Genomic DNA, 22686 nt, shown 5'->3' on the forward strand with positions numbered 1-22686 from the left:
AGTTTGGATTTGAGAGACAGACACCCTCTCTTCTTTAAAGATTAGGCTTAAAACTTTCCTTTTTGGTAAGCATATAGTTAGGGCTGGTATAGAGGTGAATTGAATTACAAAGAGTAGTGAAATGTGGCTGTCTTTTTAAGTTCCTGTGTGGGTGTCTTGTGTTTGTGTGCTGCAACCATGGTAAAAAGTAGATTGAATAGTTATACAGCTATTCATCCGTCTTCAAATGACTCAGAATGTGCAATGATTAATTTTCTGAGAATTTCACCATCACTCCTATTCATTATCTCAGGTGATTTATTTAAATGATTTGCTGGGATCAGGAAAGCTAAATAGAAATCCTTGGCAGTTATAAAAGGGTCATTTTATGTTGACTTAAGTGGAATGTAAAACTGAAAAGTGAGCACCCCCCCCCCCCCCAAAAAAAACAAAACAAAACAAAACAAAACAAAACAAAACAAAACAAAAAACAGAAAAGACAGCAGGACTGTAAACACAATAGGTCAAATATAGCTGAGGAATTAATTGAACCAAGGTCAAGAGCAAACTTAAAAAATGAGAATTGGATGCAAAAATGCATAAAATGTCCTTTGACTGCTCAGAAATTCAGATTGAATAATCAGTCTTCTAGAATTTAATAATAAACGTCCCGTGTAAGCTTTCCACGTTGCTCTGCAGGACTTATTTATTATTATGTTGCTGAATTCACGATGCATCCATGAGTACAATATATAACAATATTACTACCAACAGGTATGCTAGGAAAAAAAAAAGCAGCAAAAACAAGCAGACAAAAAAAAATGGAATCATATTAAAGAGAGAGTGAGAAAGAGAGAGGACGTTGATTCATACTGGACTCTTCCTTTGTCTGCAGTCATGCACTGGGATTTACAGTGATTAGAAGTCCGGCACCACCCTTTATTGACCAGGAGCTCTGGGCCTGGTGCTCAATACTCTTTGTCTGGCCACGGAGGCCATGAGTTAATGTGCTGAACACGAGAACAGGATGGTGATGTGGGGAGGGAGAGAAGCAGCCTGCACCAGATTGATCTGCTGCATCTCAGCGGACTGCAGGAAGCAAGCGAGCAAACTCACGACTGTGCTGTAAATTACACTATTTTGCACCAGGTGCACACACTCACTCATGCACACTCACACACACACACACACAGAATAAAGACAGACTCTGGATTCATTATCACTAGAGCTAGTTTATTATCACTGTTATTGTTTTTTTTTCTCCTATCAGTGTTGCACAATGAACCCTAAAACAATACAAACCACTAAAAATGGTCTATTTTTCCTTTAAAGCATATACATACACACATACAGTATATACACTATATGTGGATATGTATGCAGATTACAATTTATAGTTGCACCAACATGGTCTCTAGAGAGAGCATAGAAACAAAACCTTTTTATACAGCAGTGATCCATGACAGCTCTCTGAGAACACTTTTAAAACTATCTAGTGTTGACCTGAAGTAAACTGTGGGAGAGAAGCAGATATCGGCAGTGACCTCAGCAGACAGACGGACAGACAGACATGATTATGCATGATCATGAGCTAAATGTAAAATATTGTGCTCCTTTATTCCTTTGCAACTTTTTTTTCTTTAACAAAATTTGAGTAACACAGGCTACACCATATAGTTGCTCTTTTTAAACTTCTGGCACCTCATTTGAACCCTGCTGGGAATAAATGGTTATAGAATAGAACAGAAATTTTGCACATTTTAATACAGCATGTAAAGCCAGTAGAAACAAATCTACAGGGCAGATTTTTCCTACGGTGCCCTTTATCGTAGTTCAGACTTGGACCATAAAGACACTGCTTTTAGAACCAACATTAAAATATAATAAGACATTTATATAATGATGCATTTCTTAAAAGATGTTGATTCAAAAAAAGCATCATGAGCCAAATGTGCTTAAAAGTAATGCCTCCTCTGATTAGAGATTACAGTGAGCCCCAAGTCAATGTTTGACGCAATATATTGACAATATATCAGCATGTAAAAGAAGATGCATTTTTACCAGACAGCAAATTGAATGTTTTTGGATGAAGCAGATTAAAACTGAATAATCAGGGAGGTTTCTTTTCTGAACTGTTTGCTTTTTATTTATTCGTGAATATTTAATGTACTAAGGAAATGTGTTTCGTGGGCTTTAAACCCAGTAATTAAACTTCACCGATGGAGCAGTCTCGAGCTCTGCAATCACTTCTCAGCTCTGGAGGTGGTGACAAGGTGTGGGAGGTTTAAATCCTTGGCGTGGAAACATAGTTCATTTAAGAGGTTTAATGATTAAAAATAATCCCATCAGCATTTTTTTCTACTTTTATACAAAATTCTTGGTGAAACCAGAAACTCTGGGTAAGAACAGGTCACACATTCATACGCCTACATGGTTTAGTATGTCAACATCATATTGACATAACTTTCTAAATTTCGTTTTGCCTGCAGTGCTGCAAGTTGAAGTTGCTGTGCATGTGGAAATTTAGCAATGCATCTCTCGTACGAAGCTGTTGCTCACTACAGTGCTTGGCACTGGGGTTTACACCTGCAGTGTAGATCCTACTCAGGAGCTCTTTTTTTCCATTTAAGCAGCTGATTAAATGATGACTGAGCGGCTTTAGCTCATGCTGACAACATCAATATAAAACACACATTGTCCTCAACCGCAGATGCTTTGTGAAGGAAAACAAAGACACCTTTTTCACTTTAACTGTGACAGCACTGGCAGGACCTCAGCCTGAGTCACTCATGTGAGGATGACTGGTGGGAACAGGATGAGAATGAGGTGATCATCAGGCATCAGCGAGGACAAGAGAGACTTAGATTTGTCAACAGAAAAAAAGGTCACTCAGCCTATTTCATCAATATACACCAGCAAAACAGACTGACAATCAATAGTACCATATTGAGAATACAAGATTTTTTTTTGTATTTTTTTGTCATGATTTGGCTAAATATCACAGTGTTGCCAATAAGGATTAACTAAAACTTTTCAATTAGGGCTAAAAAAACACATCAGCTTTTTGTTTCTCATGCAGACTCACTGTAGGGTTTTTTTCTGCCTTCTACTTTTAAACATACTGAATTCAATCTGCTTTCTCAACAGGAGCGTGTAAAATATAATACTGATATCAAACATTAAAGTACAGTTACAATAAACCACCATTTGACAACAGTATAAATCACTCAGAAAATCCTGAAACTCAGCATTATTTGACACATACAGTCATCAGTGTATCAGAGCAAAACACCATAGAGATAAATGTACTGGAAATGTAATCAATTTACAGTCAGCTCAGATAGTCATTTGGTGCCACAACAATCAGTACCACATAATGTAAAGGACTTTTAAAAAAGGGCAAAGTTTAATTAGAAAAAGAAAAAAGTTAATATTTCGGGTGTGCTAAACGTCTTTGTCACTGAGATCAACCACAGAGTCACTAACACTCATAACAGACATCATAGAACAATACAGTGCCAATCTAGCCAGACTAAGCCTATCTTACCCCCCTGACTTGATCTGGTTACCTGTGTTTAGTCAATGTATTATAAGAGCATGAAGAGTTGGAGTCATATTGGCACCATATGTGAAAGAAACCCTGCACATTCCCAGTCCAGGATGTTTTATTTTTAAGAACCTGAGGGTATAAGTATGAAGAAATGACAGGTTTTTTTTGTTCTAAACACTTTCTTAGTCAATTTGATCAAATATTTGGTCCATCTAAATTTAAGATAATGGTGCTTTTACTAATTTTTCTAAAGCTCAGTTAACTTATTTAAAATGTTTTTTGTATTTTTGTTTTTTCTTGCCTGACCCAGAGTCGAACCCCCAAATTAATCCATTTAATATACAAAGTAAAGAAAAGCAGCATATTCTTATAAAAATCTAGATTGTCCTTGTGAATGTTACTGTTGTCACATGATTTCTTCTGCCGAAATTGTAACATGATGCTAATGTGCCTCCCTGTTTTCATCACCCCTCAGTACGCTTAAGAGGCGGATGAACTGTTTTATGACAAATGTTCCCTTTCCTATCAGAGGAGCCAAACAAAGGCAAAATGACAGTTAAATAACCATTATCCTGCCAACACCTGTGGACCTATTATGCTCATTTATAATTGAATATGTTTGATGAGGATAGCTTTGTACGATTCACAGTTCAGAGTAAACCTTACCTATCTTATGCTGGGCTTTGATGAAGCTCTTAATTTTATCTTGTCTGAAACAAGTAGTACAAACTTCAATTACCAACTTTCTTCTGATTGGCTGCCCTTTGCAAACACGACGTTTAAACATAGCCGGAGAGACCTGGTATGGTACCTGAAGTGACCATACCAGGTATATCCCTCTTTTTTTTCTCTTCTTTTTAGAGTAGAACGATCTGTCTGAAATTGAGAAATTAGAGCAGAGCCTGAGATTTTGGGCTTACTTGCAGATATTTTGAAACCACTGTTTGAATCTTTGGTCATGACCATTGCGACAGCCATTCATATCACAGAAAGCAGTAAAAGCATAACAATTCCAGTTTTAATGACAGACAACGATGGCATTCCTTGCAGCAAATCTGTCTGAACTGGGCACAAAGCAGAAATTGAGGAAATTCAAGTTCAGTAGGCCAACTGTATGGCCGGCTGAGATGCATATAACACAGGATCAGAGAGTCCCTGAGCACACGCCCTCCCTGACCAAAGGTCAGGATTCTTGAACAAGGAACAAAGGAGGCTGTCTCATTGACAAGAGCAGCGTTTAGTGATGAAACACTTCTCAAAACTGCAGAATACGTAAGACAAAGGCCTCAGTTTGACTAACCATATCAGCAAAGGAATCATCTGCTCCCCACAGCTGATGGATTACAGCACCAGTCAGTCAGTGAGTACAGCTTTAAGCACCCCAATAAATCACACAGGTTCTAATATTATACAGCTATATGACAACCTGACCTATCAAAGTCTAATCAAGTAAACATGATGATCACCGCACCGCATCCACGGTGAATCAGGTTAAACGTCCGTATGACACTAACGCCTGTCAAATCCACAGTGGTGTACAATTTCCTGCAAGAGGACATTAACCTTAAATGACACCAAGGGACTGAGGAACAAAGTAAGGAGGAAAAAAATACCCATTGTGTCCTTTGTGAAAGTTCTCTCCACAGAGGTGAAAACACTGATTAAAGCTGCAGGAGCCCCGGAGAGAAACTAATCTGCAGTTAGTGAATATACACAGAGGAGACATTTAGGTCAAGCATTTGTTCTACTGTTTTGACAGTTGCCATTTCTTTTTTCCCCCAGCGCTGGTTATGATATCAACAACATAGTGTACAATTAAATGCAGGAAATAGATACCAGAGAAATGCAAAGAAATACGCATATGCAAACAAATTAAAAAGGCATAAAACATAGTACCTAGGATGATCACTAAAGTGAGATTGACTCTAATGCTGGTTTGCATAACACAATAAAATGACAGGTGAGTTACTGTTTTTGTGGGGACACGTACAGCTCTCAGTTTGGATGTGGTGGAGGACCAGACGGTGCATGCTTTTCAAAAGTACTCCTACACTGTATGTATGATGCATAAGTAGAACACAGGTCATTTTGCATTAGTTGGCTCCACTGGACTCAAAAATGCTGTGACCTTTAAACCATTGCATGCCCTGCCACCTGTCAGAAATGAAGCTGTTAATATGCTTCTTACTATTAAGGCTGATGAATGGATAACACAAAGCTGCCTGAGGAGTAGCACCAGGAAGCATTTTGCATTCAACACCATGGATTCAATCAAAGGTGTTTGCTGATATTAAATGCACTCATCTTACACTAATGTTAGTTACTTAGGGCAGCAGAGACATGACAAGCTCATTTTCATAAAAAAAGTGCTAGTGTCAGCATTTTACTGTTTACAGTATCCCATACCTGGATGCACCAAAGAGGTCTGAAAGTGTTTTTTTTTGTGTGTACATGATGTCGAGTTGTACGTGCCACCCACTTTTGATTCAGTTAAACTTATTTATGTCTAGAGAAGACATAAAGTAAATCACTACCGAAAAAAATTGATGTGCTAGTAATAAAAGTAACAATCACTACAAATTAAGCATGAACTTGAACTGCTTAAATAATTAGTGCTCAACATAAAGGTCCTAAAATGTTCCCCCTCCTATTGTGTCTGTTTCTATTGACTCTGTCTGTCCAGCATATTTTGCCAATTGCAATTTTTTATGTATTTATATTATACAGTCGTGTGAATTTATTGATCTTTTGACATATTGGGGGAAACATTTGGTCCCTTAGGAAACAATGCCTGTAGATAAAGGTGATATCTATAAGGGGGGCGTACCAGTTGAAAAATCCACCTGGGAATTCAACTAAGACGCACCACAAGTAGCCACAGACACACAGCTCACAAGCCGCAATACAAAAAGGCTCTCTGGCACTAGAGCGCTCCTCTCTCTGGCTTTAAGCACTCGCCACAGAAATAGCTGCACAAAGATTTGTTACTCCAGGCTGGAGAATGAGCCGGATACATCCTCTGGAGCAAAATCACAGCAGGCCCTGCTAGGGTGCCGATAACAGGCAGCTTTTCAGGTGAAGAGCCTCGTTAAAACTGAGCAGGTGGCTTACATGATGTAATTACTGCTATATTGGGCAACACTAGCTTCTGATGTATTTGATTTTAAGCTTAACTTCTTTTGCTATTTTTGTTCAGCAAAAAGTTGAGCGATTATCTTCAGGCATTATTTCAAAGATGACCTGGTTTTTGCTTGCTCCAGTATGTAATAAAAGCTAGCAATTTCCATGAGATATACTTACTGTGTCACACGACTGTAGATATATATATACATTAAGTTCATTGTTTATACTCTGTACGTGTCCTTCATTAAGACCTGAGAGAAAGGCCAACAACAAGATTGAGGTAGGTAACCATAATGCATCAAATCAGTACTTGTGCAGCAAGTGACAACACTGAGCAGAGAGCCGGCGAGAGAAAAGCCCTGTAATTGTTTAGCTACCCAACAACCGTCCATCTCCCTCAGCCAGCTCTCTGTCTGTGCTCGTCAGCATTCAAAGATATTATAAGCACCTGAAGCACATAGTCAGCGTTGACAGGAGGGAGAAGGCCGAGCAGCAAGTATAGTTTTGAGAAGAGTAACAGTAAACGAGCTTAACCGGCAACTGTTACGTCTACTGGGCACCAGAAGAGAAATAAAAGGCTACTGCTGCGTTCGTGAAGGAGGCTGGAAATGTGATGTGAAAACAAAATAAGAAAGTGATGCTGACACAAATATTCAGAAAAAGTTTAGAGATACACTGCTGTCAAAAAAAAAAATTAGAGCTTTTTTTGCTTTCTTTCCAGAGGTCAAATACCGCTCTCATATCTCTGTTGTCAAAACTACAGTTAAATATTAGATAACAGGACAAAATAAAAGCAATAGCACATACGTGCATTTAATACATAAATCTCTTCCAAATAGTTGTTTTTAAGCTTTGGCTTTTTTACATATTAAAAAAAGATATATTTAATAGCATGTGTTAGAGAATTTAGATTTTTAATAGCTCATCTAAGCGTCTAAGAGACCGGGGATGGTTAACAACAATTTTGGAATTAGGGCTAGGCTACTTGCCAAACAGCTATGACCTTAAAACTGAGAAAGATCAAATGAGAGCGGTTTCATCTGCCAACAAGAAAGCCAATAAGCAGATTTTCCAGAAATATGATCCAAACTATTCGCAGACACAGGCCATTTTCTGTTAACATTTGTGCTCAATTTAGCTTTATCTTTTTAAAAACACATGACATCTCATCTCATGCACAGTTAGTCTTTAAGATGTCATTGACAATGCAGTGTATCTCTAACAGCCTTGTCATTCAACTGAAGCAATTACGGTGGAAAAAAGAAATTACAATCTTTAAAATAAAGTCAAATCTATCAAAAGGCTTACAATAGATTAGCATAATTCATACATATTTCCAACACACCGTAACCGTACAACATGTTATCAGTCTGTCAGCTTGCATGAGGTACTGATGCTGTATCTACAAACACCATATTCACCAACAGAGGGAAGCCAGGACTTCACAAAGGGCCAAAAGAGGGTTTTTCATTATGCAATAAACAGACAAACAACAACAACAGCGACAACATTAACATTGTTATCTTGAGGTAGAACATTAATTTCAGCATTTGGAAGTGCTTTATGTTGGATACTTTTTTTTTGTTTTCTTTATTTTTCTGTTTTACTTCGACAAGCAGGAGAAGAGAGATGATTCTTGACATCTGAGGTAGAGCGGCACCTGATTTTGTCACTTCCAAACCAATTCCTCTGCATGTAAAGTAACTGTGAGCTCAGGGGAAGGTAAAGTCCCTAAAAGCTTCCCACTACACATTCATTCCGGCTGAGGTAGGTTTCTTTCTTTTCTTTCTATCGCAAGGTTCACGCAGCCAAGTCTAACGCCTGCATGAAGGCCGAAAACTCATAAAAAAAATTTTCGAAATCACTGAAACAAAGTCCTGAGGCAGAATATATCGAATCCCTGGAAGAAGGCTGAGATCTTCTGTGAACAAGAAGGTGGAATCATTGGTAGGTGAGAGTAGGCAGCAGGAGTCTTTGACATCCACAGAAAAGTAGAGATAAGACCAATAACTTATAACTGCTTTGACATATAAGTGATAAAGATATAGTGTATATATTTATATATATACATATATTTATAAACTTAAAAATAAAACCATTGTATAACAAGGACATTCTGGGGCCTCTGTCTTAGGTGCTGCCCAACACCAGCAAATTAACCAAAGACCAAAACAAAAACTAAAAATTCATCGGGCTTCAGATATACAGTCCTAGATCCTCCAGAACTCCTTTATAAAAGAAAAAAGTCTTTGCACAAAAGGAATGACGACTTTGAAAAAACAACAACAATCTGTCAACCTGAGTGAGAGAAAAGTCTGCGTGGACACTGGACAGTGTCGTGTGAATTGGCCTTCATACATTATTAGCCTTGGTCCTGCTGAGCTGCTCCTGCTACAGGAGTCTCTCGGAATTGGGTTTCCCTCTCCACGGCAAACTCATCCAGCGGTATCGTAGACAGCTGGGTGTTATTCAGCATGTAGGAATCAGACTGAAAACACGTGCAAACAATCAGACTGAGTATATTTCATTTAGTTTCAGCTTAGATAGAATATACTTTTTTTCCTTTAATTAACATAGCTTTCCTCACTCTTTTCACTCTGAGGACCTACCATGCACATTTCTCTTGTGTTCGGCTGCATGAAAAGGCTCTCGAGCTCATTGCTGTCAACCGCTTTCTTCCTCGCCGCGCTGCCATTGACCTCCATCTCTCTTCTGGCAGCCCCGTTAAGCCCAGAGGCTCCCTGGGAAGACGAAGAAGAGTCCACAGCAGCGCCGTTCCCTGCCTGGGGGGTGGCCTGAACTGTCTTACACATCATTAATCTGGGGATTACACGAACATGCACACATTAAACGTTTGCCTGATTCTATACACACGATAGAAATAGACCCTTTAACAGCAACTATTGGCAAGTTATTTCACTGGCACCATTAACTGCCGCATGAATGTGCACGTCGTGCTAGTTCTGACCTGCCACGGTAGCTGAAGACGAGGAAAAGCACGCAGAAGATGATGCAGGTAATGCCGATGTGAATGCCGATTATGATGCCCGTGGTGGATGTTTTGCCCTGCTCATCTTTCACACAGTCGCACGGGCCGTCCAACACTGAGGAGATATTGCACACAACACGGTCACATCACAGCTGGGTGAGCTTGGACTGTTTATGTGGCATGAAGGTCAACTTGACTGATACAAAAGATGCTATGTGAGACTAATCTACTTTCATGCTCCGTATTGATGTGGGCAGTGTGTAGCGGTGTGAAAATATTTCCATATTTGGTGGGTCACTGCAGCGGTATAAGGGGTAGTGGCAACAAGTAAAGACATCTCTTCTGTGAGATCGATATACGGTCATATTTAGCTCAAATCCACACTGTACTCCAACCACGTTTAGCCCTTATTTTGAGTGATGATTCTTGTGATTTATTGGGTTTTTCGAGCTGTCATCTCAGCTAAACCATGCCTCAAGTCCTGGACCAGTCTGATAAAGATTAAACTTGGAATCCAAGTAACAGAGAAACAACTTTGTGGAGGATGGCTTTGGTGATGTACACCCACAGCATGCTAGATGATGCAAGATTTGCTTGGCCTTCACTACACTTCCCCAGACTGCTCGTAGAATCTTGCAGCCCACACTGGGCAGACCTTTTGTGTTAAAGGTCCACTTCTTCCAAGATAAAGTGGAACGATAGAAATGCAGCAGCAATACTTGAAAAAAAAACCCAGCGAATCATTTTTAGTGAGGATGAAGTGAGTCAGGTATGTCAGCTCATATGCGCCATACTGAGGATCAGAGGGCAGAAATCATTTGATGAGCCTGTGTAGGCCAAAGTCTACACTTTCAGACAGATACGAGATTGGGAGAAAGAGAAAGAGGCGAGAGCCCCAGTAAAGATACTCTTTTTATAGCAAGATCAAAGGAAGGCGTGATATAACTGTATTTCTCTTTATCTTTGTAGTACATTAGTCTCTTGTATTCAAAAAGCACACCTCGAGAGATCCAAATTGCAGGATTGGCCAGGACTTTTCAATTTTCTACATTAATATTGGGCAAACACTTTTTCTAAATAAATATACTAGACAAACAGACCCTCTGTGATCTAGTTTTTCTCGCTGGCATCACTGAAAGCTTAAATCCTGTAGTTCAAAATGCATTAACTCAAAATGCAGATCCAATAAAGAAAACATTTAAGTTTTTCAGAGACACTTCGCTTCTCTCAAATGACCTTTAACCATTTATTTCCACAGTTCATTCTGGGATTCAGATCATGAGTCCTGGTTTTGGATTTGTCTTATTTGCTGACCCATCTTGGAATGACACGCCATTCATTACTTTTTTCTTACATTTCCAGGCAAACATTTATTTTTCTTGAAATATTTTTCATCCTACCTAAATACCGTCAGAAAGACTTATCACATCAGGCTCACAAAATCAATCAATATAAAAAGGATTAAACCCGTGGACACGTAGTCTATGATATATAGAGATGATGCATATGGGAAGCCTCTCCACCTCTGGAAATAGACATTGGTGAGATAATCAGATGACCTGTGGGACAGCGCCATCTCACTAATCCATACATCATCATGTGCATGATGATAATATTTGATTTATTTTTTAATTCACATCATAGTATTTGATTCAAACTTCAGTTTTGTTTTTCCAATGAAACAATAAATGCATTTCTATTATTCTCAGTTTATTATTTTCCTTTTTGTTAGGTGTATTGTTATAATCTTTTTTCTCCACTGTCTGTCTTCCTGAGATTTTTTTGTCCTTGGACAACGTGATATGGAAATGTGGGCAGACTGTACATTTCCATATATCCACATTTCAAGATGACTGTATTTTAAATGATGGAAAAATGATAAAGAAAAATTCACCTGATTTGGCCACTGCCTCCCGAAGTGAAACAAATCGTATGGTGGCATTCCCGTCTCCATGCTGGTTGTGAGCAATCAACTTTATCTCATAGACCAGTGAGGAGTCTGAACAAAAGGAAACAAAGAAAGCAATCAAAACTAAGCACCACGAGCTGTTAGTGACACATATTTTTAGCTCTTGGCAAAAACAACTATGTAAACCCACTAAAGTGCATTAACAAACCATTCTGCATCACAGGCCCGCTCATCAGCGCTTACGACGCGTGACGCTAATTACCAATAAAAGCAATGATACAGTCAGCTGTCATGTCTCACCCAGATGAGTGATGTTGTACTGGGTGACGTTGCGAGGGAAGGCGATGGGCCCAGTGAACAGTGGTGTGTGCGCTCTCCTGTAATACAGTCTGAAGCCCTGAGGCTGGCCCATCTTGGAGGAAGACTCCCATGTTGCTTGTACAACACTACCGTTCACCACCTTTGTGTAGAGGGAAGGAGGAGCTGGCACTGCAACACAAAACAAAATGTAAGCCAAAGTAGTTAAACAACTATCAGAAATTTGATCAGGTGTGGGAAAAATAAAATGTGAGCAATAATATTTTTACTTTTTTCCTCAGGATGAACAAGCTCTAAAATATAAAGCAATGAGAGCAGCCCAATTTGTCTTATGTTTTATGGATGTTCTGCAATAATTAAGGTGAAATCGTGTGTTTTACCTGTGCTACAAATCTTGTGGGAGTCTTGATATTTCTAATTTTTTTTTTTTCCGCCAACTCACCCTCTCCGTGAGTGCTCTCTGTGACACTGTCCGAAGGTTTGCTGGCCCCATGGGATGTGTAGGCCTTCACATAGAAGGTATAATTGGTGGAGGGCTCCAGGTCCCGGATGATCTGCTGCAGCGTGACCTTACTGACAGCCTCCTCGTATTCCATCTCCGCCGGGTCTGAAGGAAGAAGGGTGGAGGGAGAAGAGGGGGAATAAAAGAAAGGAGGAGCCAAATTTTGAAACGATTTGTAAGAAAAATAGGAAAGACATAATTGGGAAAAGGAAGAAAAATGGAAAATAATATGTTTCTATTAGCACTTGTGCTTACTGCCCACTTCAGTGGGTTTTATCAAAGCATTTACAGTATTTAATAGCTAATTTAGTATCGCTCTGGGCCTCAGGGTGAATTGCAGGGGCGGCATAAGAAGATGGAGGGAGGAATCGGGAGAGTTGTTCAGGATGGGTTAAAGCATTTTATTGCTTTTAATTCAGCAATTCATCCAACCATAACCACTATCTACATCTAGCCCTCAATCCATTGGGCCACGCCACGCTGGAGAGGAAATTACAGGAAATACTATTAGTCGTCTCCCAGGTCCCTTAATGATCAGTTAATAGATCAACTGAGGGGAACATCAGCAGGTGCTACAATGGTCTCCCCATAAAAACAAGTAAAAACATACATAGTTAATTGTACCATACCCACAAGGTAAAGAAAATAAATAAATGACACATGCATTTATCAAGTAGGCATGTAGGGACTTTTCTAGACACCAACTGACAGCGGAGAACCAATGTAAACATCCAAAACAGTTGGGGATCAGAGATCAGTCAGTCTGTAACCCCCTAACACAGAGTGTTAAGTTGATTCTGTTCATCTGGACGTAGCATTTTCAATAGGAGACACTTTTCATCATCCAAGTGACTTCTTCAGTGCAGGTTTCCCCACCTTATAAACAGTACATGTGCATAACAGCCGACACTGGCACCATTTGAGGCAAAGTCGGTTTCATGACCTTTAATAAGTAAATTGTCATGATTATTGACCAATGACCATGGTGAACCTACAATGTTCCTACAATGGTGGATTCTGAGTTGGTCTTTCCCTTCTCACGTAAATGGCATCCTGGACTCAAAGCTCAAACTAGCCTTCCTCTCTGTCCCGGATGTGTACATCACAAATAAAATGCAGATATAGCAAATATGCTATAAATTAAAACTCATATATGGAAATTTTTTGTGAGAAGGTTTAATAAACACTCCGGCACTTATTTCATGGTTCAGGCTTTAAAGGGCTAATCTACAATTTTGCAAAGTTGATTTCTCCCTGGAGGTTTGAGGTCACGTTGTTGAATTTTGCAAACAGTTTGATTCAAGGTGTGTGTTGGTTGCATCTTGTGAGAAAGGAAAACTGAAAATCACCACAAAAACAAATTATCCTTAAATATTATGAAGCTGACATGTGAAAACAGCTTCTTGTTGTTTTTTGATTTTTTTCCTTTCTGTAGACCTTGGATCCACCTCTTTGTTTATCTTTAAACAAAAGTATGTGTCAAGGTAATTCAGTGTAAAATACTAAAACATGAATTTTCCATAGGCACCATATCACCTTGGTCGTTGTTTCTTGTTTCTCATTTAATATTGACGCGATAACTCTTCCAAAGTCTGACACACCAAACTACACATGAGATTTGACATCCCTCATACTCTACTACTAGAAACCTGCGCTTACCACTAATGAAGGGTTTTACCTTACCAATAATTTGTATGACTGTTACAACGATGGCTGCTAGTTTGAAGTGGCGTGATAAATAAATGAAATAAACTGAAGTAAAGCATTAGCCTGAAGTGATGTGTGCGTGCGTGTGTGTGCTTACAAATCGCTTTTGTGCCTCAGGACTAGAGCTGGGCGATATGAGATTTTTTCATATCACGATATGTTTTTTTCATTTCAGTCGATAACGATATCTATCACGATATAAGCCAAATAACTATATTTGTAAGATTTAAATGTGCCGTTGCTCACAAGTAAAATGTGAAATAATCAGCAGCTTGTTTTGATTTAAATATTTATTTCTCATAATAAGTTCAACAGGGTAGATGTACTTAAGGAACATGAGACTTTTTCAGATAAATAAAGGCAAATATTGCAAACTACACAAAAGGCAGCCGCTAAAGCGTTTAAGTTTCAAAATAGAACAAACAAAACAGACTAAATTGTCAATTCCACTTAGAAACAAAATATTAATTCTAAAAATAAATCTTAGTTTGTTTTACAGAAGAAGAGACAAAACTGACTAACTTTTGTCAATATCAAATAAACTGAGAACTAAAAGGAAATTCTCAATCTCTCCTTGTTGTATAGCTTAGCTTTTCAAACAGTTTTAACAGTTACTTTAGTCTGACAAAAGCCGAATGACGAATTAGCGCTTCCAGTCAGAGACTGAGGCTACGTCCACACGTACACGGGTATTTTTGAAAACGGAGATTTTCCGTTTTCGTTTTAAAAAATAATCCCGTCCACACATAAAGGCAGAAATGAAGGAAAACGCTGCTATGAACATGCCAAAGCAGCAGGTGGCGCTAGATTCCTAACCGTGCAGAAATGTTGGCCAATCAGAAGTCTAGAAGCCTCGGTGGGAAAAAGTAAACAAAGCTGGGGCATAGAAGCAGAACCGGGTCGTATGTGTGGAGGGACAGTAACTGTGTGTATATATGTAAGCATTTAAACACTGCAGAGAGTAGAATTAACAGTAACAGTATTGTAGAAATTCATTTCACCGAAACAATAACGTGGCGCACAGTGTGACGCATGCACCAGTTTATTGTATTTCCAGACTTGCTTTCGGCACAATTTACAGTGCACGCTACTCTGTTTTTTGTCAGACTTGAAATAGCCGAAATACCTTCACACTACGGAACTTCTATGGCTCTTCCGTTCAACAATCTCTCCGGCGTTGGAACCATCATCTGTTTTCTCTTCGGTCACGCTCGGTTGATTTTTCTAGTCGGCACACTCATTTCCTCCATTACGCGCTGGCTCCATTACCCGCTGGCTGCTTCCCAAACAAACACACGTGCGGCTTGGCACTTGTGCTGTACGTAACAAGTCACGCGACGTGACGCTGCGGCTGTGATTGGTTCGGCTCTGCGCTACTTAATTTGGATTGGCTGACCTTTTTTTTTTTTTTTTTAAAGAGGACAAGAGCGGCGAGGTCTATCGCGATAGCTTAATTTCTCTATCGAGTAAAAGTTATATCGCGATACATATCGTTATCGTTCTATCGCCCAGCTCTACTCAGGACCATCTTTGCCTGTGTCAGTGCCGTTCCTCATCATTTCATTACTGTAGCAGCTTATTTACATAATTGAATTATAATGAAAGTGTGGCAGCGTTCTCTTGTTTGCTGCCATTTGTAGTTATGCGAATGAATTTAGCCGCATCCATTCCTAATTCTTCAGTGAAAATGTCATGGGGCTCCTCAAACACTTATTTACTTTCAGAGCTGATTTATTCCACGTTAAGAGGCCTGTGTTTTTTCTGCCTCCTCTCATCTCACCTGGCATGCCTTTTGACACTGACATCATGTCACACTTGTTTTAACTAAAGCTTTGCTTTAAACTGTATCTGGATCTTCAAGAAGCCCCACCTGAGGTCCGGCGGATGTGGAGCACATAACCGATGATGTCCTGAGTGTTTTTATCAGGTTCCCTCCAGGACACCTGTATGGTGGTGGGGGAGAGGGCCTCTGCTTCCACGTGGGTGGGAACGCCAGGCAGTCCATCAGCCCAGAGCACCGTGAGGCGGGCACTGGCCTGCGTAGAGCCCGCGCTGTTCTCAGCGATGCATTGGTAGATAGCCTCGTCATTCTGACTGATGCCATATATTGTCAGTGTGCTGTGGAAGCAGCAGAGGAGAGAAGCAGGAAGCAGAGAGTGTGGGAAAGAAGAAAGGAAACAAGGAAGTTTAGTTTCTCTGGTGCAAATGTGGAACATAAGATTCTTACTATTGCTTTACTAGCAGTGCAATAGCTGCACCTCGTGTTTGAGCAGGTGAATTCGCTGCCTTAAATTCTAACTATGAGGAATTTAGGTGCCTTCTTTAGCCTTTAAACCTATCACGTTGATTCAGTGCCAGTGATAGCAGTAATGCTTCTTACAAACTGTAAGAAAGAAACTGTTCTGTATTATGTGACTCACATATTTGAAGTTTAGATGAAATGCTACAAAAACTGTTAAAATCTGGGGAAAGTAACTGCCCATGTTGGCTTAAAAAAACAAAAAAAAACAGGAGTTGCAAACATTTTTAAGTTTAGATTTTGAAATTTTCTGCTCACAGCGTCAACAACATATCCTCTTTAATTATAGCATCGGGGGCAGACCCATGGGGTGGCCATGGCAACCAGACTATAAAGTCTGACCTCCACACAAGACCAGTGGTAATGACTGGTTTTCTCCTTGGAACTTTCTGTTTACAGAACTGTTTCTCTACAGCTACTTTTCCTTCATGTACTCATTTAAACAGTGAACTTTTTAAAATTGTAAATATCTTATGAGCTTTACAGTATCAGCAACGGTTCACAATTAAAAAGGAAAAAAATGTAAATCGTGTATATTAAATAAGAGCGAGTGTTAACAAAGAAAACCCCAAAATACAAAAACTGTTTTTCCTGTAGCGTTTTACCTCATCTCTATGCAAGAAATGAGCTCAACCTCCCCACCATTATAAAAATTGTCTTGCTCCAACACTGTGTAGTATTCTCTGTACTGCTGTCCAAACATTACTACTTATTTTCACAATTTTAATTTTCAAAACCAACTTTTGACAGTTTACACACATAAATTGCAAGAATAACGTTGGAACATTTTTTTTAAAGTTGTCATTACACAAGTGTAGCACACCGTAATGTCTTTGTCCAAGAGAGCTGGTAGATTAAAGAGTGCTTAAGCTGCTAGCTGAAAACATCAGCCATCTATACAGTAACATGCATCTCTGATGGGCAATGTCTAGACAAGTCCTTCTAGGCTCCAGCGCACCTCGAGGCTGAAGTCTTTATATGTCATAAACTAAAAAGTAGTGTTTTTAAATAAAGTCTCAAGAGGTATTCATGCTTGAATAAATCCATTTAATGTAGTATATCTTTCTCCTGGTAAGGACCACACAGAACAAAAGATGACTGTGACATAAAGTCAAGAGCACGAGTTACTGTGTTCAGCTGGGTGAGAGAAAAAGTGATTTGTGGCACAGACAGCAGGCAGCAGCAGTAAGAACAGAAGGTCCTCAATCATGCGGAGCACATACTAGATTCATCATGAACTGAATCTCCCATGGCAGTAGATAAATTTATATCAGTGCTTCAAAAAAATCAAATTTGCCCACATCGGTATAAACTGTGACATTTCCATACACACATGTGAACTCTACCTATGGACACACACAAACACGCACACACTTTTCTATCAAACCTCTGACACGCTGCTCTTTGTCCTCATTTTTCTCTACTTCTATCGCTTCCCTCCTACCTGGGTTGTCCTCAGTTATAGAATAAATATAGGGGAGCACTGTGTGTGTGTGCATGTGTTTACCTTATGTATGTACATGTGTAGGTTGTGTAGGTGTTTTTAGACAAGAATACATAATCCACTTTTCACATTCTGCCTGTCTTCAAGCAAAAGAAATAAATAGTAAAACATTTAACATACTACGGAAATGAGGCACTGCAGTGTAAAGCATTTCTTCATGTCATTGTTATGTCAAGGCCATTTCTGCTGTATTTAAAGTATAATATATGCCGAACAAAACATGAATATGAAATGGACTGAGCTATACCTTGAAGATGGTGCACCCCTTGGTCATATTATTTCTCGAGTTCAGAAGCATTTGCCAGATAAAGGGAAGTAAACTGTCGGGTTTGTGGCTCTCACGCTGTGTTTTAACTTTAAGCGAGGAAACTGAATGCAAACTGCAATATCCCGCTACTCCAGTTTGTATGAGTTGGTACATCAGAATGTGACTTTTCTTTGATGAACAGGAAGCATTATATTAAATAAACTTTCCTCACAATGCTGCTATGAGGAAAAGAAATCAAAATATAGATGGGCTATTAGAAAGTAATGAGTCAATCTTGAACTATCCCTCTTCTCTTTATATTTTGCAGGAAAAATGGGAAATAGATGTAGTGATTTAACAGTTTTAACAACTCTATATATTTTTATGTGATCACCTTTATTATTCAATGAACTCGCTTAGGCAAGCTTTCCTGTAACTTATTGGTTGGTCTTTAGGAATAATTCCTGACATTCAAAGTTTCAAATTTCATCACTCCATCAGACCTCATCCATTTGCTTCTGCTTATCCTTTTTTAGGGTCGCGGGGGGCGCTGGAGCCTATCCCAGTTGACATAGGGCGAGAGGCAGGGTAGACCCTGGACAGGTCGCCAGTCTGTGGCAGGGCTAACACACAGAGACAAACAACCATTCACTCCCACATTCACACGTATGGGCAATTTAGACTGATCAATTAACCTATCCCCACTAACTCCATGTCTTTTGCCTGTGGGAGGAAGCTGGAGTACCCGGGGAGAACCCTGGCAAACACAGGGAGAACATGGAAACTCCACACAGAAAGATGGTGGATGGATTCCTGATGGTGGAATTTAGGCCCTTCTTGCTGTGCGGCAACACTGCTAACCACCATGCCACCGTCCTGCCACGGTGCTGCCATCACACCTATTGCCACTAATTTTCTGTCCAGTTCTTGTGTAATTTGGCAAAACTCAGCCTTTTATTCCTGTTTCCCTTCCTTAAGAATGGCTTCTTGACAGCCAGCACTAGATGGATCAACTGAAGAGCCAGATGCATCTGTTAGGTCTGTGTCAGGTCTTTGCTGCTTATTCAGATACCCTTCATCAGTTTTTTAGGCCACTTCTTCTTTTGTTTTCCACTTGTCTGGTTTTATCAGATTTTTAAAGGACATGCTGCACACCATGTCTGACAAACTGTGTTACTGTTCACAATTTTCATAGAGTCGCATAGATGGGAACAAATTATGTGTTTTGTGACAGGCTCGTCCTGTGCTTTGTGCTTTAAGATAGAATTTGTTTTGGTTGTTATGTGTAGACACAACGCAGGTTCATCCTTTGAGTAAGGTGCCCTTTTTATGGTGACTTATGGTTTAGGGGTCAGTGTTAAATGGCTTAACAAACAACAACAAATTCCTCTAAAAATTGTATAAGGAATGGACTGAAAACGAGTGAAATAGCAGGTATTGTCCAAAGACCCCGGTAACATTACAGGGAGTGCAGAATTATTAGGCAAATGAGTATTTTGTCCACATCATCCTCTTCATGCATGTTGTCTTACTCCAAGCTGTATAGACTCGAAAGCCTACTACCAATTAAGCATATTAGGTGATGTGCATCTCTGTAATGAGAAGGGGTGTGGTCTAATGACATCAACACCCTATATCAGGTGTGCATAATTATTAGGTAACGTCCTTTCCTTTGGCAAAATGGGTCAAAAGAAGGACTTGACAGGCTCAGAAAAGTCAAAAATAGTGAGATATCTTGCAGAGGGATGCAGCAGTCTCAAAATTGCAAAGATTCTGAAGCGTGATCATCGAACAATCAAGCGTTTCATTCAAAATAGTCAACAGGGTCGCAAGAAGCGTGTGGAAAAACCAAGGCGCAAAATAACTGCCCATGAACTGAGAAAAGTCAAGCATGCAGCTGCCAAGATGCCACTTGCCACCAGTTTGGCCATATTTCAGAGCTGCAACATCACTGGAGTGCCCAAAAGCACAAGGTGTGCAATACTCAGAGACATGGCCAAGGTAAGAAAGGCTGAAAGACGACCACCACTGAACAAGACACACAAGCTGAAACGTCAAGACTGGGCCAAGAAATATCTCAAGACTGATTTTTCTAAGGTTTTATGGACTGATGAAATGAGAGTGAGTCTTGATGGGCCAGATGGATGGGCCCGTGGCTGGATTGGTAAAGGGCAGAGAGCTCCAGTCCGACTCAGACCCCAGCAAGGTGGAGGTGGAGTACTGGTTTGGGCTGGTATCATCAAAGATGAGCTTGTGGGGCCTTTTCGGGTTGAGGATGGAGTCAAGCTCAACTCCCAGTCCTACTGCCAGTTTCTGGAAGACACCTTCTTCAAGCAGTGGTACAGGAAGAAGTCTGCCTCCTTCAAGAAAAACATGATTTTCATGCAGGACAATGCTCCATCACACGCGTCCAAGTACTCCACAGCGTGGCTGGCAAGAAAGGGTATAAAAGAAGAAAAACTAATGACAATCTGAACCCCATTGAGAACCTGTGGTCCATCATCAAATGTGAGATTTACAAGGAGGGAAAACAGTACACCTCTCTGAACAGTGTCTGGGAGGCTGTGGTTGCTGCTGCACGCAATGTTGATGGTGAACAGATCAAAACACTGACAGAATCCATGGATGGCAGGCTTTTGAGTGTCCTTGCAAAGAAAGGTGGCTATATTGGTCGCTGATTTGTTTTTGTTTTGTTTTTGAATGTCAGAAATGTATATTTGTGAATGTGGAGATGTTATATTGGTTTCACTGGTAAAAATAAATAATTGAAATGGGTATATATTTGTTTTTTGTTAAGTTGCCTAATAATTATGCACAGTAATAGTCACCTGCACACACAGATATCCCCCTAAAATAGCTAAAACTAACAACAAACTAAAAACTACTTCCAAAAACATTCAGCTTTGATATTAATGAGTTTTTTGGGTTCATTGAGAACATGGTTGTTGTTCAATAATAACATTATTCCTCAAAAATACAACTTGCCTAATAATTCTGCACTCCCTATATTGCTAAGAATTTTACACAGTACTGCAGGTATCCTCCTAGATTGGTGAAAGGGAACATGAGCAAAGTGGCATTTCAGTTCTCAGCAACACTGACATCACGCCAGCCTCAGTGCGTTTCATGCAGATGGATTTTTAAGGTCAGGCGAGCCTCTTCTGGGTCAGCAGGTAGGACAAAGAACTGAATTATTCCATTTCCTTTTCAAAATTGAAGTGTTGTTACTGGAGATTTCTAATCTGGGTCAGAGAAAGCCGCGAGATGGAAGAGTCATTATTCGCTCCAGGCTGCCAGGTGGACTCAATCTGTATAATTATCAGGTCAAAGAGGTGTTCTGCATTGCAGCCTCTCTGAGCCAATCTCACCTCTGACCCCTGAAGTGGCAGCAGTCACCAGCCCTCAGCTCGCTACTCAACCATCACGTTTCTGACAGCCTTTCATATCAGCGATGGATGGAGTGTTTGCAGACAAGCAGCCTGACCAGACGCAGCAAAGAGGCCCCCAGGGATGCCCTACTCAATGCCACCGCGGCCGGATGCGCCCCATGAGTGTGAGAACGGAAGGCAGCGAAATTTCACAAGAAGTCGCTTGTTTGAGGAGGTACAGTAGCGTCCAGCTGCATGTATGCTAATTCACACACACCCACGCACTCACACATACATTTCATAAACACATGGATGGACGCTGTTAGCTGGTCACTTGTGAAATTCCACAACTGCTGTCAAAACCTGCTTTATAACTTCCAGGAGGAAAGCTCTAGATGTTTTAGACATTTTAGAGCAGGGATGTTAGTTAATGGGGCACAGTCAGTCGACTTTGATCCTATATGTGTTGTACTCCCCCCCCCCCCCAAAAAAGGTGAAACATCTTCAAGAAACTTGATGATTTATATGATTATAAAAAAGCCGCAAAATTTCCGCTTTTTGTTACTTGATGCAGAAAATGGTCAAATTTAACTATTTGTCTGTATTTTACTTCTTTAAAAACAAACCAAATAATTGCAGGAATTTGAATCACTTTCACTTCACTTCACTTTCCAGATGTTCCAGCTATTAATAAGAACCAACTACTAATAACTTATATGTAATTTTCATTTCACATCTTGTACTGTTTGACGCTTCTGATTTAGAGTTTCATTATCAAGTTCCTGTTTGATCTTGTAATCATATTCATGAAGATTTGCTTTTTTATCTCTGTTAATTATCACTGCACAGTGATGACTGCATTAATTTAGGTATAATGATTTCAGTGCTGATGCACGTAATGTCTTGCATTTAATTTTGGCTTAATGTCTTTAGTTCAGCCTCAGTGTCATTTGACAGTTTAGTGACACGATGTTTCGTTTCTGAGGTCTTTTTTTCTCTCTGTTGCTTCAGCTGGAAATCTAAATCACATTGCTTTTTGTATCAGATCACTGCTGAGGAATGATGTGACAGATGGCGGATGTTTAGATAACTACGTCACAAGTATTTGTAAAGACCAAGAGGAACAAAACATTCCAGGAAACTGTATTAGTTATTGAAGAAATTCTCTGCAAGGTTTGATGCTGCTTATAT

At 39.8% G+C, this 22686-nt stretch overlaps 1 protein-coding gene across 1 annotated transcript in view; it reads right to left on the reverse strand.

Annotated features, from left to right (window-relative positions):
• Positions 1 to 1191: 1191 nt before the first annotated feature.
• Positions 1192 to 22686, reverse strand: part of igdcc3 (immunoglobulin superfamily, DCC subclass, member 3) — a 67839-nt gene continuing 46344 nt past the window's right edge. The window contains exons 8-14 of the mRNA XM_004543237.3: positions 15948 to 16195; positions 12311 to 12475; positions 11851 to 12039; positions 11536 to 11640; positions 9621 to 9756; positions 9262 to 9472; positions 1192 to 9140 (exon numbers count right to left, since the gene is read on the reverse strand). Coding sequence (XP_004543294.1) covers positions 9015 to 9140; positions 9262 to 9472; positions 9621 to 9756; positions 11536 to 11640; positions 11851 to 12039; positions 12311 to 12475; positions 15948 to 16195 — 1180 coding nt within the window. The 3' untranslated portion in view covers positions 1192 to 9014. The remainder of the gene's footprint in view (positions 9141 to 9261; positions 9473 to 9620; positions 9757 to 11535; positions 11641 to 11850; positions 12040 to 12310; positions 12476 to 15947; positions 16196 to 22686) is intronic.

The sequence above is a fragment of the Maylandia zebra genome, linkage group LG1, assembly GCF_041146795.1.
Source record: "Maylandia zebra isolate NMK-2024a linkage group LG1, Mzebra_GT3a, whole genome shotgun sequence".
Taxonomy (NCBI): Eukaryota; Metazoa; Chordata; class Actinopteri; order Cichliformes; family Cichlidae; genus Maylandia; species Maylandia zebra.